General features: G+C 41.0%; 1 protein-coding gene across 1 annotated transcript in view; it reads right to left on the minus strand.

The window, feature by feature from the left end:
• Positions 1–276: 276 nt before the first annotated feature.
• tbc1d32 (TBC1 domain family, member 32) overlaps positions 277–17119 on the minus strand; it is an 82880-nt gene continuing 66037 nt past the window's right edge. Inside the window, exons 32-34 of the mRNA XM_061051619.1 lie at positions 15463–15603; positions 7283–7471; positions 277–1365 (exon numbers count right to left, since the gene is read on the minus strand). Of these exons, the coding sequence (XP_060907602.1) occupies positions 1246–1365; positions 7283–7471; positions 15463–15603 (450 nt within the window). The 3' untranslated portion in view covers positions 277–1245. The remainder of the gene's footprint in view (positions 1366–7282; positions 7472–15462; positions 15604–17119) is intronic.

Below are 17119 nucleotides of genomic sequence, written 5' to 3' on the forward strand. Positions count from 1 at the left end.
CGGATACGATACGAACTGATTTATTATTCCGGCCTCAGAGTGTCTGAAGAGGGACGACAGGACAGCAGAGAGAGAGACTCGTCTGTGGTTACTAATGAGGCTTTATCACAATGAAACAACCTGCCTCATGCATCTTTCATACAAAGACCTGCATAGGGACACAGACGGGACAGACTGTAGCAGCATTAATGACATGTGTCACAGCCATGAGTCAGACAGACTCTGAAGGGGTTACGATTGTTTAGATACAAAAAGTTGTTCATTTAATTTAATTTCACTCACAGCTGTAACTGAAGGTTTTTAATACTTCAACCCCTTACAAAAGACCTTCAAAATGTACAATGTAGGAAAATAATAAATACAGAAATATAACATTAAATTCATGTGATTACTGGATCTTCTGAGCAGTTCTCGCCCTTCATGATCATCACATATATTTACATCATGTAGTTTAATGTTCAACCTGCAGGACAAAGCTGATACTAAGTAACACATTTAGTTTGATTTGTTGATAGAAATCATGTAACATTTAAGGATCCTCCTGCTGGTAGTTTTTTATTTCATTTCATCAGCAAAGTTTCTGTGACTAACATTTAGTGAGTCTGACTTTTAAAACGTTTTGTTTTGTTGTTCATATCAAGAACATAAATCCAGCTAAAGACTCATCTCTTTCATGAACACCTACGCACTTATTGATATTGATAATGTCGATATTTAGGGGTTGTTTTGATGCTAATTAAACTCTCAAGAACAGCTGTTGATGTTGTGCTTGTGCATTTGCACGCCTCCTGTCAGCACCTCCAAAGCTCTCTAGATTCTTGCTTGTGTTGCTCTTACTCTCTAACGTACGTCGCTCTGGATAAAAGTGCCTGCTACGTGAATTGTAGAATAATTATTTCAAAAACTTCCAGAGTACCAGGTATCTTTGTGAATTAGATACAATTAGATTTATAGACATCAAGCACGCTGGATATTTGATGTCTGTTTTGTAGGCAGATGCGTATTCACTGTAGTATTTATGAGATGTTGCAATTAAAGCATCTTAACTCTTATTTTAAAGGCTTTCATCCCTGATACGTCTCCATCTGCCTGTCATCAGCTCACCGAGAGCTCCTTCGATCAGCGTGAAAAAATAGTAAACATCGACACAAAGAGATATCCACTCGATCTTCATCAAGACGACACAAGTTGTCCAACAACCACTCCGTAACAATCTGTTACAAGACACAGAAGTCAGACGTGTTCTTACTCCACGGGGTTACGGATGGTTTGCATGTCAGTGAGAACGAGCTCTCTGTATCTGCTCTTCAGTCCCTCCATGAACTCCAGGTAGTCGCTCACCTTGAAGTTTGGGATCGGCTCCTCCTGTAGCAGAAATGAAAGAGTGATTGAAATGAAAGTCAATGAAACAAATTAAAGGTTCATACAGATTTTATATTGTGGTATGTGGCTCTGGATCAGTTAAAGACAAAACAATCCTGATGATGTCATCAGGGGTTCTGTAGAAAAGAGCTCAGGGACTGAATAAAGGAGTCTGAATCACACGTTGATTCGATGATTACAGTTTATTGTACTTGGGAGTTGACCCGGCAACAAGGGCACAACAAAAAAAAATCTGCTACAGTGGGGCGCCGGTGGCAGCTTGCTCCTTTCTCACATGTCGTTCCCCATTCTCTCTCTCTCTCGCTCTCTCCCCGGTTTCTGACTCTATCCACTGTCCTATCTCTAGAATAAAGGCATTAAAAGCCCCAAAAATAAATCCTCCTCCCCTATGAATGTGCAATGGGTTGCATTATGGGACCTTTAATACCCGACATTATTTGGAGATTAACTCCCACTAGGGATTAAAAGTTAGGGTATCTGGGCCTCTGCTGCTCTAACTCTGACCATCGTTTTTTTTTCTAAATTTGCCTTATAATTGTTGGTGAAGCTCTTAAAACAAACAAAATATGGCCAATTGGGGGTGCAGGTGACATGTGTGCAGAGGCTGCAGTCCTTGGGCGAGTTCGAGTCCGAAGATGACAGTGACAGTATATCATCACCCTGACTTGTGATACAATGCTTGTGCTTAATATCAATATTATAAATTTTAAAAATAATTGGAGCTGTACACAGATTTCCCTTCGCATTCCTACGCCATGACTCCTCAAGGTGGCGCTAATGAAATGAATGAGTAAAGTGTGAACAACAGTTAAATGACCAAAGAAGAAGACGGTATGATAATGTCAGACAGTGTTGAAAAGAAGTTCAGAGATGAAGTGTGATAGGAAGTGAAACTGAAACCAAATTAATAAATATATAGTCCAAAACTTTAACTATTTTGTTTTGGGTGGTGGAGGGGGGCAGTTTGTGTATTCTTTGTTATCGCTGGCCACATATAGTGAATCATATAATGTGTGTTACCCTGCGATTCCCAGCCCAAGTTTCATTCTGTATTTTTTTTCTTCTTCATTGCCAAAGTTAAGAAGAAAAAAGCAAGAAATAAGTGAGTACAATTTAACTTTTGTCGAACCGATACATCTGTTTTTCTGCTCCCTTTAATTATTTGGGGACCCCTCAGGTCGATGTGGGGGTCTCTGAGGTGGAGCGTCGCAGACAGAAAATACTTCAGCTATCGATGCAGAAGCGGGCTTACTTTATTATTATTCACTTTGCAGGGAGGTGAAGTGTGAATAATCCGATATAACCTTTTCATTAAAATACTTTACATTCAATCTATCTCAAAGTCACAGGAAATCTAATTAAGTGGAAATGGAATGCTGCGGCGTGCAAGCAAACAACATCCTTGTTTTAGCGTGGAGGTAATGAGGTTTCACGTGTCGGAGAAGCAAAAACAATATCTTAATAAGTGCTAACATCCCCTCCACGCTGCACACACATCAACAGACGTGTTGCATTATTGGAGAATTATCTTAACTGTGGAAGAGACGAGAATCAAAGCAGACAAAGAGCTTTTCATTTGGCTCATTTGTTCCGTCAGTAATTGCTGTTGTTATAATTGCTGCCTGAGTTACAGTATGCATCATGACGACTCCGGGCCTCATGGGCAATGAAACAGTGCAAGAGAGCAAATAAGCTGTCCGTGCATCAGGATGTGAGTGGCATCAACAATTAGCAGGATGAGGGATAAATCAGACGCGGTGTCGCATTCAGAATAACAATACACAGCAAACAACCTGCGACATTATCCAGACCACAGATTTAAAAAAACACAGTGTCAGTGTCGCCTGCAGCATGACGGCTACTGGGCGGCAGCAGCTCAGTCTGTAGGGATTAGGGTTGTGAACTGGAGGGTCGCCGATTCAAGTCCCAGTGTGGGCCAAGTCTGGAAATATGGAGAGGTGCTAGTTCACTTCCTGAACACTGTTGACGTGCCCCGAATCCCCTCTGATTCACACCATTCATTGAGTGACAATATTCAGCAGTTTACACATTTTTTTTCCTACGATGGTGAAGGGACGACCCTCCCCACTCTGTCTCTAACTGGTTAGTAAGCGCTGACTCAATATGCACACGTGACTGTTTCTAAGGGCGCGGTCACACTGGCCATCTGTACCGTGCACGCTTCAACCCTAAGGTCCAGTTCGTTTGGCCAGTGTGAACGTTACACTTCCTTGGCTTTGGCACACTTCGGAGAGGTGCGGTACACTTCATGCATGAGCATGTCATGCTCACTGTGTTGTTCTCCGATGTGCAGACACGGACTTGACTGCGCGTCCCTTTTCTCTCTCTCTGAGGTAATTGTGGCACAGCGGGGGGCCAATCGTGCTTCACTACGGCATGGTACGGATGGCCAGTGTGACCGCGCCCTAACAGAGGTCGTTTGTCCACTAATGGGCCACTTAAAAAAAAACATTTGGGGTAACATTTAGGAGTATACCCACTTCTTCAGGCTGCCTATCCCATACCTTAACAACCCTGTGTAGGTGTCCTTTATTAGGTCATAGTTTGCATTTAGAAAAAAAACCCACAAAGAGTGAGAATTATTAAAAGAAGGAAATCAATCAGAGGAGAGATCGTTCAGAGGGGAGACTGTAGCGTCAGGAGGAGATGACTTCTCGCTCCGATGGATGACTCGGCTCCTTCCACTTTTACAGGACGCAGCGTATGACTCCGTGAAGCACACTTCATGAGAGAATAATCATTTTAATCACATTGTGTTATGACATAGAGGACATATTTGATTTACTCAAGTTAATAAAGTGTAGGTTGGTTTTTCCAGAAGGAGCAGTTACATAACTCACGCTCTATTAAAGCCATATCTTTTCTGGTGAATGTCTTGTATACTTCAGGTTATATGTGTGTATTTTTCTTCTGTTCAAACACTGAAGCACTACTGTACAGGAAATAAAGTATTCCCACAGGAGTCTGACTTGTTAGATTCTTAGTAGCAGATACGATTTTGCAAAGTGAGATTAATCGTGACGGAAAGTTTCTTTCCCAATTTTGTGTCTCACCGCAGAACGCCTGCTGACACAGTTCAACCCAGAGAGAGAGATAAGCAGTGGAAATCCCCCGGGGAGACTATTTTAGGTCCTTTCTTTTCTCCGGGAGACTTAAAGGAGAAGATGCAAAGTCACGAGTGTGAAGGAAAATCGTCTCTTACTAATATTGATTCCTTGAATTTATCACAAAATATACAATCTACTGAACATTTAAATGCTTGACAGGAGATATGAGCGGCTTAATGTCCCACATAATCTCCAAGACATATCGACCATTAGCACTTGTGAGATCATTAGGTAAGCTAATTAATTCTTTCATCAGAGCTTTCCACTTTTTCTTGAGCTTATCCTCGTGATAAATGAGTCGTGTTCACGCTCAGTGAAAGAAAATGACATTCAGAGTTTTATTAGAGAGTTAAAGAATAAATATTAGAGTGAGTTTCTTTTAGTAATTGTCAAACTGAGTTCAAACATTTTGTTTTTAACAGATAAAATAGATTATTATAGACAATAAAGCTGCTTCATGTACTGACAAAAGCCAAATTAAAAAATTGTGTTAAGATCAACAATTTACTTTCAGTATCAAAATGCTATCTTGTTTTTCCTTTCACTATGATTGGCTGTTTTCAGTTCTTAAACATAAAAAAGGAATTAAACTGAAAGAGATCTCATGGTGCCAACAAACAGAATTATCAGGTGACATAATACTGGACCAAGAGGTACTGCTAGGACCAGGCAGCAGAGGCCAGGCTCTCAAGTAGACTGAGCTCCCCAAACCTTCAGCGAGGTGATCTGACACTACGACCACCCGACATCCTGACGCTGATGTTAACATCTTCATCTGCCGTCAAAATTGACAAAACATCAAACTAACTTTTGGTCAACGTAGTAACAGTCAAAACCGGTGGTGGAATGAACTTCCAAACTCCATTGGATCTGCAGAGTCCCTCTGCACCTTTAAGTAAAAGCTAAAGACCCAGCTCTTTCATGAATACCTACTAACTTAATGATGATGGTCTCCATATTATTGATGATGATGATGGTAATGACGATGGTTTTTGTTTGATAACGACGACTTATAAGATGGTTTCTATACTGATTAGAGCTCTCAAGAACTGCCCTCAATGTTGTGCTTTGCCTCTGGTCACTTCCTGTCAGCACCTGTGTGTCCAATCAGACTCAAAGCTGATCGTTTGCTCTTACTGACATTGTTCCCTTTTTTCTAGATCCTTGCTTGTGTTGTACTTACTCTCTGATGTACGTCGCTTTGGATAAAAGCGTCTACTAAGTGAATTGTAGAATTCGGTGGTCGGATAAGCCACGCCTCTTTTTATGAAAATGCTCTTCTCCTTCATAGCACACTTCTGCTGTTAAAATGGGTGTGTTAAGTGACATATCGGGTTTATGCAGGCAGCCTCAAGTGGACAAGTGAGGAACTGCAGGTCTTCATTCTTCAACACCAGAGGTCGCCGCTTGTTTAGTGCGTAAATGTGGTCAATTGGAAATATGTAAAGAAGTTTTTTTGAGTTATTCCACAGTGTTATTGAATAAATTAACGCTTCAATGTAATGAAACAAAGGCAGGAAACCCTCTTATTACAGAAGCCACAGTAGGACAGCTTTATATGTGTGGTGACAGGAGATCATTCATTGTGCGTGAAGAGATCAAGTGTGTGCTCTCATGTTGCCTCTGAGTTAGGGGCCGATATATGACCTCTGTCAGGATGAGTGTAAAGCGTGCAAGTGTGTGAATGTTTATATTTTAAATCCTCTGATACCACATCTGTCGGGATAAAATAGTTCCTCCACATTGTTCCCACATAGAGAGAGAGAGAGAGAGAGAGAGCTGAGGAGCAAAGATAAGACCCTCGGACGCAAAAAGAAGCGTCAAACTTTCACCGGTTCAGCTCAGGACGAGGGCTTTGTACGTTTCCTAACACACACAAACACACACTCTGTCTCTCGCAGCAGTATCTGATGCTGCAGCTCATTAGAAGAGCTTCCTCAGATGAAGCCTTCAGAACTGATCTTTTATTCACAAAAAGTGTCAGCGGTGGCTCGCAGTGATGTTAACACCCGAGCTATCAGCCGGAGACTGGGAGGATTGAGACGTTTAATGAGTAATGACGAGTGGCGCTTCACGTCGGGCAAGGGGCCTCGTTCACAATGCTGATGTTTAATGTCGTCTGGATGTTAGCGTCTCACAGACTGTGACTTTTTTAGACCTTTGTTGAAATCTTCAGGGCCACTTTTGGATTCGGCGATCATGCAAAATTCACTGAGCAGATTTCAGTAAGATGTTCACTCTCCCGAACAGGCTACTTAAAAATAATACGGCAGTGTGGGAAGTTTTCTGAGCAAATTTAGAAAAAAAAAAAAAAAAAAGGTCGATTTGCTATTCAATCTGAATGTGAATCAAGGACCAGCGCTGAATATAAAAGGGGAGATGTATTCAGTAGAGGTCTGCAGAAGGGTTCACATTTATTTAAAATCCAGACATGAGACCAAATAATAAAGCAGGGCTAGAGCTGCTACTGAAATGTCTTCAATCTGTAATCATCTGCAGGAATCCAAAAGTCCTCGTCTATGAGCTCAACAGACAGCCTGAAGTAGTTTGATCTGTGGTCCAGTACATGTTGCTCTTAAAATTCTCATTAGAGTAACCCAGGAGTGAACTTGTGGTGTTTTCACACATAAAAAAAAAAAATAAAAAAACGCCTGAAAAAAACCTGACATTTTCAGGATGAGCTGAAAGTGTGAACACAACCAGCAGTATTTTTTTTCAAGATCACGTTCAGCTGTTGGTTAATAAGAAGTGGTAATGACTTCCCATCTCACCTTGAGGAAGATCTGCAGCTCCTGGGACTGTGTGCGCTGCAGGATGTCGGGCTGCAGATGTTTGAATACGGCCACGCACATGTACACCTGGTAGTCAGGACCCATCAGCACACAGGTGGAAATGTAGTGGCAGATTTCAGTCCAGTCCAGATAGTTCCAGAAACACTGGGTCAACCAGTGGAGGCACATCTGTGATCAGAAACATACAGGTTGATGAATATTAATCTTCTTCTTAGTGAGAATTTAGAAAATAAAAATCCTCTAGAGGTCTCACTCGTACTAATTTAAACATGAGACACACACTCTGATTATACTGTGATTTGAATTATTAACCTTATGTGTCCGACAGATTCTAAATCATATGGACAAATCACACCCTGTGCTCAATCATGGTTCCCTCCTCCCAGAGTTCTTCATCAATCTTCTGAGTGCTCTGAATCCACAGTGAGAAAACAGAAATCAACTAAAAGGAGAATATTCTTCAAAGTGATTCTACAAATCACTTCCTGTTTCTGACCCTGCAGTTCAGTTCTGTCACAGTTACAGACATGTTCTCTTTTTTGCATCTTAAGTAGTTTGCAAACTCACACATGTCAGACATTCTTCAGCTTTGCCTTAAAGTTTGTCAAAATTAAGTGACAGTGTATTTAAAAAGTCTTATTTAAGCCTTGAAAATCATAGAGGATCCCACTCCCCACACACGAAATGGTTTTTAAATACAGGAAAAAACAGATTTACAATAAAGTAGAAGAAGAAAAACATACTCGCATTTCTACTCAAAGTCATTCTACAAAATACAAAATCAAACCAGTAAAGCCCACACTGTACCAGTTATATAAAAGCTGTGGTAGATATGGAATACCAGCTTACATTGTGCGACTGAATTGTTTTTTCGATGCACGAGAGCTCATGGTTTATGTGCTCACACTGTACGAAATCAATCGGAGGAAGCATTTACAATTGTCATAAAACTCCCACAGGCCGGGGGGGTGAAGTCAGATCTATGTGTATTTCAATTGTCACATATGCACTGCTCAAATAAATACACCCACCAGCAAAAACCCACCGCTCTGACAAGCAGCGCCTCTGCATGGAGCAGTGTCTGAGTGGTTTTAGAAGACCTCTAAAAATGTTAAAATGATTATTAATAAAGCTGTTTTTACGATGCGTCAGCGCAGTTTGACATCAGGTGTTATGTAAAACATGCAAGTTGATGTCTGTCTGGTGATTTTCAGCAGAAGGTAAGTGAATGCCAGAAGTCGAATTCAGTCAGTCATACGAGCCACTTAAAAACCAAACTGTTAAAAAAAGGGGTTCTTGCATGGACCCAATGCTTATTAATCAAAGTCAAATTTCATGATGAGATACAAAGACGCAAGCGTTTGACTCAATACTTCACACACAAAACAAATATTCAGACCTTCAACGCTCTTTGATCTGTGATTCAGCTCCATATTCATTTAGAGGATTCACTGGTGCTTCAGTCTGACTTTATTATTAATCATTAGATTTATAACGACATAAAAGATCAATATGTGAAACAGTAAACCTTTTGATGCGGCCTTACAGGTTTTAAAATGTGAAATTCCACTTTTCTTCTTTGATGCTGTTGAGAACTGTAGTCCACAATGAAGTCCACGTAAAGCAAATCTTATTTATCTTCACATTTACTCGACTGAGATTATGAAAAAGGGGATTTATTCTTCACCCACCTGCAGACTTCATGAAATTACCTGAGCTCACACAGCTGTATCGTCTCGCTCCATACGTCTGGAGTCTATATTTACTGTGTTTGCGTTATCAGCTTTTCTAAATGAATCTTTTCAGGAAACTTGTTTACTTTGAGAGTGAAAGATGAAAACTCACAGCAGTCCTGAATATTGAGCTGGGATTAGGGGACAAAGAGACGAGGAGATGCATGTTAATGTTTAATTTCTCCAGCTGACGACTGAGCCGAGGTCTCTGGTATTAATGGAGGAGCTCCACGAGGGGGTTCCCACCTGTTCTAAGTTAAAATAGCACAAAACAAAAAGCATTTATCTGCTGACTAAATATCAACACAGAACTTATCTTCAAAGAAGTTTTTGTTCTTTAAAGAACAGAGTAAAAACTTCTTGTTCTGCGATCAATCAGAGCGTGATTTGTGACCATGAATCTAAGGCCCCCGTGTTCACCCAGTGGGAGCTCTTGTATGAAGCGTTTGCTGAGAAGAAAAATGCTGCATGTCCGTCCTGTCTCCATGACAACAGCCTGTTAACAATGGTCACTGGTTGAACGACAATGCTCCGTTTCTTTTTATTGAATGTTTTTTAATTGGGATTGTTTTTACTCCCGCAGACACGGAGCAAAGAGGGATGTGAGCACAAGACACGATCCGGAAGTGGTAAAAACAAGGGGAATTTCACACATCTGGAAAAAAAAGCGTCTGTGACGTCAACAGCGCCTTTCTGAAGAGTTGAACGGAGCACTCAGGAAAAAGGACGCTGGGCAATTCATTTTTTTCTCCGGGTAGTCGCCTCTCTTCTCATTGAAAAAAAGATGATGGTGCTCAGAAAACAAAATGCTGGGTGGACACAATGCCCAAGTCAGTAAATGCACACGCTCATATCTAAGACGTCTGTGACACAGCAGTTTCTCTGTTATTCCATTTTGCACAAAGTTCAAAAGGGAATATCGTGTCTTTCAGACCAGTTATCTAACGATCATAACTGAAGAAATAGGCAGAGCTAACAATACTGCCCGATACCTGATTCATTACTACCTACTAAATCACTTCTGTAGAGTTTGAGAGGTATGAATCTATGATTAAAACTTGGTTTAAAGTTCTCAAAAACAACACATTATCAAGAAAACAAGCTAGCCATAAGCATTTAGCTAGGCTAGCCTCGTGATGCACATGGGTTTTTGAGCTACATGCTATATTGGTACAGGTTAGTGGGAAGTGAAACCATTCTTTTAGTAGTGGAAGTTGTGATGGAATCTCTGTATCTCTGTAGATGTAAAGACATATTGTGAAGTCAAGTATCTCAACTGAAGTGAGTGGGTGTGTGTACAGTGTATTGTGAATGTGTTGGATGGAAAAGGGAGATGACGTGACAAAACGAGTCGCATGCAGAAAGTCTCTCTGAACAGACTGAGGTGTCAGCTTTCATAGTGACTGTGAGCATCGGGCCCCGGCGCTCTCAATCAGGCGCCTAACCAATCACATGAACCTGAAACACAACACAAGAGTAGAGAAGGCAGAACCCAACAGGCCAGAGGGCCGTCACATAATCAACGAACACAAATACTACATTTAACCTTAGAGGGGGTACGACGGCTATCTGAACAGATTTCATTTTCATTCTGTCAAACAGCTGTTCAGATCAGCCGCAGCTTAAAGTGGACCAACACAAAAAAGCAGATATCGTCGTCCTCAGAGACACGCTGCAGGACTGGCTATTAAAAAAGACAACATGCTGAAAATAGACCCAATGAGCAGAGCCTCACGTGGAGGCAGTGCTTGATAAATCTGTCACGATTGCGAACAGCTCTGATTGGTTGAACTGTTACTGATCATGACTGGACAACTGAGGAAGAAATGGATGCACTCAAAGACAGGATCGGTCATAGTGACGTTCTATATTAAAAAATACAAAGATCTGAGTTCAATGAAAAATATCTGAGCGGTTACTTCTTAAATGTAGCTCTAGTGGAGGTTCAGACAGGATGACGTTATTCTGCATGCTGGTTTTAATCATTCTTTCTCACACTATGTTGCACTCTCTCCTCCACACATGTACCTGTAATCATCACCTGGTCACATCTGTCCAGCAGCACCGCTCCACTCCCTCATTCTTAGCTCATTCTCATTTTGCTGCTGCCTTTTATTTAAAGTGGCTTTTTTCTTCTACCAGTTCATTCATGCCACTGTTTGTGCCAAAAAAAACCCTCCACCTCCACCTCCACCTCCCCGTCACCGCCAAGCCTTCTCAGTTTCATCTCCTGCTTCATCCTATCAGCCTCAGATCACATCATCAGCCATCATCCCGTCAACCCCCGGCCGTCACAGTTTGGTCGTCCGACAACCGAGACGACATCTTCTGCCACTTCAGTCAACCCGCGTCCTTCAGATAGATCGGCTTTCTTATCCCATCAGCCTCAGGCGACATCGTCGTCCAACACCTCCGCCACCTCAACAGGTGGAGGGATCATGCTGCCGCTCAGGGCAATAATTCAATACCTCATGTGTGAAATAAATATTTGTCTTTGATTCGTTTACTCGTCTCCCCTGATTAGAATAGTGTCGCTGTATAAATGATTAGAAACGACCCCACAGAACGCCATCCAACACCTTTTTTTGAATATCACTTCAGATAAACAACAATGCTTTATCACTGCAGATGACTGAACTTCTTTAGCTTTTATCGAATTGTCCAAAGCTACAAACAGTGCTCACACACACACACACTGCATTTCCAGTACTGCCATGCTAATAATGAGCTGCTGCATTCACTAACACAAGTCCTCTGAAGCATACAAACAAGCTCCACTTACGCTCCATACACATATCAGATTATTACTTTCGCCTCCTTCTTACTTTTACTCTGATGAAAAAGCTGACCTCCTAATTTGAGTGTTGTCATAAAATGTTTTTATATTTATGTTTTTTAAAATCCTGACGCAGAACTTTCTGTGATTACAAAAAGAGGACAATAAATCCCTTCAATGTCTTTTCAAGAGCAACAAAAAGTGCTCTCCTCTGTTGTCCGTGTTCCTGTGAGCTAAAACTCAGGGCTCAAAGGTGACTGTGACGGTATCCTGGCAGACTGCTTTACTTCATTTCCTTTGTGCCATGAACAGGCTTTCAGAGCTGTTATTAATCTGAGCGGGTCAGGTCACTCTGAGATATCACAACCTGCCTCTGGTAGTGAAAAGCTGAATGTTTCCGCTGTGGAGCTGAGTGATAATTCAATGTTGTTCCTCACAGACTGTCAGTTACTACATCATATTGTAAAGTGATCATTTAGAGGGGTTTATAAGGCAACAATTTCAAAGGGTACAGAAATGAAAAGCTTTCAAAATAAATGAACAACTAATGCTCATTAAACATGCATGTAGTGTGTCTTGATATTGTCATGCCACCGCGGGACGATAATCCCTGAAATTTCTGAAAATTCATGATTCAAATTCCTAAAAGTTCCCAAAGATTCCTCAACTTGAATTTTCAGAAACTATCAGGATTTGACGTCCAGATTTTTTGTAAATTTTCAGATTTTTTTTGTCAGAAACTTCTGGGAAACTTTAGGGAATTTCATTAAGAATTAAAAATATATTTGTTGGGAACTAATTGGGACTTCAGTCTGTGATTATTTCAGAAACACATAATTTTCAGAAAGTTTCCAACAAGAAATCTTTGCCAAAAAATTGCCGAAAATGTCTGAAAGTTTCATATTTTTGAGAAACCCTTTCACATGGAGACGCTCTGTTTAAATACTTTCATATAAACCGATAATTCATCATTATTATGTAGAGTTATATGTAGGGTGAGAGATGGATTTGAGAGGTCAAAAAAAAAGTTTCAGCCTCTGTTAATATCTGTTGTTTGAGGTCAAATGAAAGGCTTGAAGAGGTCAAAAAGCTCCAGCAACACTTGTAGTACGATGATCAACTTTATTAACAAATTAGACCGACGCGTTTCGGCTTGTGGCCTTCATCAGGGGTAATAAAGTTACCTCGCTAGTTGGTGACGATGTGCCAGATAATCCCGCTCTACTTCTTCAAAATCTATTTTCTGGTCATGGACTGTTGGTCGTCACCTTCAACTTTAAGAAACCATGGCTGGCATGTTGAGCCATGAACTCACATTATTGATGAATTCATGCGGAAACTACATTAAAGGCTTTATATGTGATTTTTCACACTTAAATATAAATCAAGTATATCCTCTGAAAATAACTCTGTGAGTCATGACTGTCTACAATGGGTGTAACACCCGAGTCCCACTGTCTGTGATGTTTTCAGAGTTTTCAGAGTCCTATCTTCAGTTTGTTTACATCGCCTGGATGGCCGGCTGACTCCTCCCCTCGCGTATAAAAGTTGTTTAATTGAGGGACTAGAGAAAAGAAGAATAACATACTGTACTCACTGCTTAACTGTGTTTCTAGATCACGCTCATTTCAGGTGAATTTACATGCAGTGTGAAGATACGAGCGTAATAAAGATCGTTAGCATTAGCATGCTAACACAACAATGCAGCGCGAGTTGTTTTGGTTTCATGCTGGAGCTCAAGGGCGACATCTGCTGGATCAAAAAATCGCATATAAAGCCTTTAAACAGCCTTAAAGTGATTTAAGATATATTTCAGTCTAATCTACTCTTGTTAAACTGTCCCTGAACCTGAAGACCTGCATCATTTCTTATTTCTAACACTTGAAGCACACACACCTTCTGTGCTCCAGCTGATTTATCCTCAATCTACCACATCGCTGCTCTAACCAAAGACTCGTTTTGTGTCACACACCTCTATTCTCCAGGCAACCTACTTAAAATGCTTAAACGTTTTGCAAATGGATTCTGACAGAGGCCTGCGCTCAAACACACACACACACACACACACACACACACACACACACACACACACACACACACACACACACACACACACACACACACACACACACACACACACACACACACACACACACACACACGCGCTTACACAACCTCTACTGTGTGAATGTCAGAGGTGTATAATGCTTAATTTGCTGCCGCTGCTTTGTCAGGCTTTCAAAGCTTTAAACTTTTGGAATGGGTATTTCCATTTCTGACTGAATAACAGGCGCCCATTATGGCCTTGAAGAGAACAGAGATGAGCTGAATGTTAACGCCTGACTCCGCCCCGGAGATGGAGAGTTCAGATCTCTGATGCAAATTGCGGCGGGCCTTATGAGCACCCCTGTTGCCGAACATTATTTGAGCCTTCGACTGTCAGCTGCCGACACACTGAAGACGGGATCAAACACGAGAGGATTCAAGGTGAAAACCATTTTTTATTTTTTTTTCCTGCTGCTTTTTTTTTTGGGAGAGAGAAGTCGGTGTCAAAAGAATCACGAGCAGAGGAGCAAAGATCTAACTTTTCTGCTGCTCTGGTAATGAAAAAGGAAAGAGGTTCAATGTCAAAGACTCGATTTAGAATTTTTAAAGTCGACTGAAGTCAAAGCAGGAAGGAAAGGAAAGTCATTCACAGGGCAACTAAAAGAGTAGATCTTAAGGCTTTAGCTTCCTTACTGACTTTGTTCTTTAGATTTTTTTTTTACTCAACACTAAAGACTCACTTGTAAGTGTAGTTTGAGAAGAAAATATCTACGCATTATATTTGGAATGAAATCAATCTCATCCATATTCAGCTCCCGTTATTGCCTCCATCAGTAGTCATGACTTCATCTATTGATCTAAAGGTCTCAGAATAATGGAAACTATAACACAAAGATAGAAAAGTAGGAGTTCAACATTTGATTTCAACTAATTTGTCTGCAGAATCAACAGAAACTAATGCCTCGAAGCTTTACCAGTCTGACATAAACTTCCTCTGAATTAACTTTGATTCAGTGCAATACATTTATAATCAGCTCGGTTCTTGCTGAACAGTCAAGTTCTACTTTTACGGTTCAACTTTAGCCCTTCTCATAGTGCAATTCTGCACCAGCGCAGTAACGGAGCTCTGCTATCTATACGTCTTAAGACCTGCATATTGTGTTGGGAACTCCACATACACACACAGTCAGACATGCACACACACACACACACACACACACACAACACTGTGCTTCCTTGCTGGCTCAACCGTTCCCATCTCGCCCCTGTAACACCTCTGTTACTACCTCTGAAGGCGGTACAGAGTATGTGAAATTCATATTGAAAGCAAATGCGTACTGGGGAGTAAATATTGCGCCTTGCAACGGCAGTCTCAGCACCTGGGCCCAATGCTCCCAGTCACTATATAAGCTGCCACCTCAGGCACTCACACTCACTCACACTACTGACTCTACTGACATCCAAACTTCATCTCCTTTGCAATTTCATTCATATTTTTGTAAATAAATCAGTTGAATTAAGCGTTATTTCAGTGTGTCTCTCCCTTTATTTGCCACGGCCTGACAAAGTCTTAGACCCGTTGGTCCTCTTACGGCAGCTCTTACCTGGGATGGGGTGAAACCAGACATCCTGAAGGCGGAGTGGACCAGAGGAACTTCAGTTTTCAACAGCATCTCCACATAGTGAGCTGTACACCAGTAAACAGGAGGGATTCCCGATACAGCCACTTCAACAGGAACGTACACCTGACACAACAAACATGTTTTTAGTTTCACTCTCTGTCTCACTTATTTCATATTTACACTCATGACGCCGTTATGGTTGGTATCCAAACAAAAAAGATACGTTTGCTAAAGCTCTCTGTTTTGTATTCAGTTCTAGTATAAAGACAAAAAAAAGGATTAAATACTTGTGGTAGCTGTTTTATTGAGTAATGTAAAGCAGCATGCTGCTCTGTGTTCACATTTCAGTGTGTGTGCCTCCATGTCCATGTTCCCTCCTAAATACGCTGCTGCTTCTTAATTATTTCTGCCCTTTCCATTTTCTGTGATATTGACTCGATCGATCACGTTGTGGAGTCGGAGGCAAGCGTGCTGCGTGGAGAAATTCACCTGCTGCATCTGCATCGAACACGCAGAGGGGGCCATTACAATCACATTCAGACGGGACGCATCAGGCCGAGATTGACTTTGAAGAGAGACGACGGCGTGCTGGAGGTCGGCTTTAATGACAGCGAGCCTTAATCGCAGCACCTCCTGCAATTTAGAACGATTGAAACTCGACTTCGTTTTGGAGTTCCTCTCCTCACTTAAATTATTCCTTTTACTCTTTTATTTCTCCGCCTCATTTATCATCCTCCAAAAAGCTCGCCTCTCTCTTTTCTTTCAGTTAGGTTAAAAAACATCCATCAAGGTGTAAGCCTTGTTTTGCACCCTGTTGAAAGATGAAGACGATGAGACCAAAAAGCCTGTTTGCATTCATCCCCAAAACTTTGTGTTTATTTTTCTTTAGCCGTGCTGTGTTTGATGACGTGCTTTGAATGAGTAGATAGAGATTAGATAAGGACGATATAATCCCAAAACTGTGTTTACATTCTTCTATTTCCTTTATGGGAAGGTCCATTTGGTTTCATTATTGAATATGGGACTTCTCTGTGTGAGCGCTGTGTTTATATTGTTTTATTCAGTGTGAGAGGCGGCGTCATGCTGAGCGGGTCGGCAGTGGAGATGACTCTGCTAAATGTGTGTTCCTGTAAAGAAAAGCCACTTTCAGCTGATGTTTTCTACGGAGCCTCTGAAGTCCCAAAAAGGAAAGAGGAAAAAAATCTTGTGCGCACAAGTTAATATCTTAAATATCGATATCATGTAGATAATTATAGTTTGAGGTTTTTATTGTATTATGGTGTCATACATACATTTATATGCCCAGCCCACAGGGGCTTACATGACACCATAAATTAAAATGTTCCAGGATCAGAGTGCAGAGTCGGTCTGTTCATTGTCATTAACAAAAAGAGAAATCATAAAGCAAGACAAACTAATTAAACAGAACATCTTGTCTTCTTTTCCAAGCTTAGACACATCAAACTTAAACAGCCGTTCCAGCTTTTGCACATCTGTGCAATCCAATAATTCAGGTTTTTGACGAGCTACTTCATTATAAGATAATTCTCTTGAATCATATTTTGTACAATGCAAAAGAAAATGGCACTCAGTTTCCACTTCGTCCAACTCACACATCTCACAAAGTCTGTTTTCTACT

The sequence above is a fragment of the Labrus mixtus genome, chromosome 12 (assembly GCF_963584025.1).
Source record: "Labrus mixtus chromosome 12, fLabMix1.1, whole genome shotgun sequence".
NCBI classification, from domain to species: domain Eukaryota; kingdom Metazoa; phylum Chordata; class Actinopteri; order Labriformes; family Labridae; genus Labrus; species Labrus mixtus.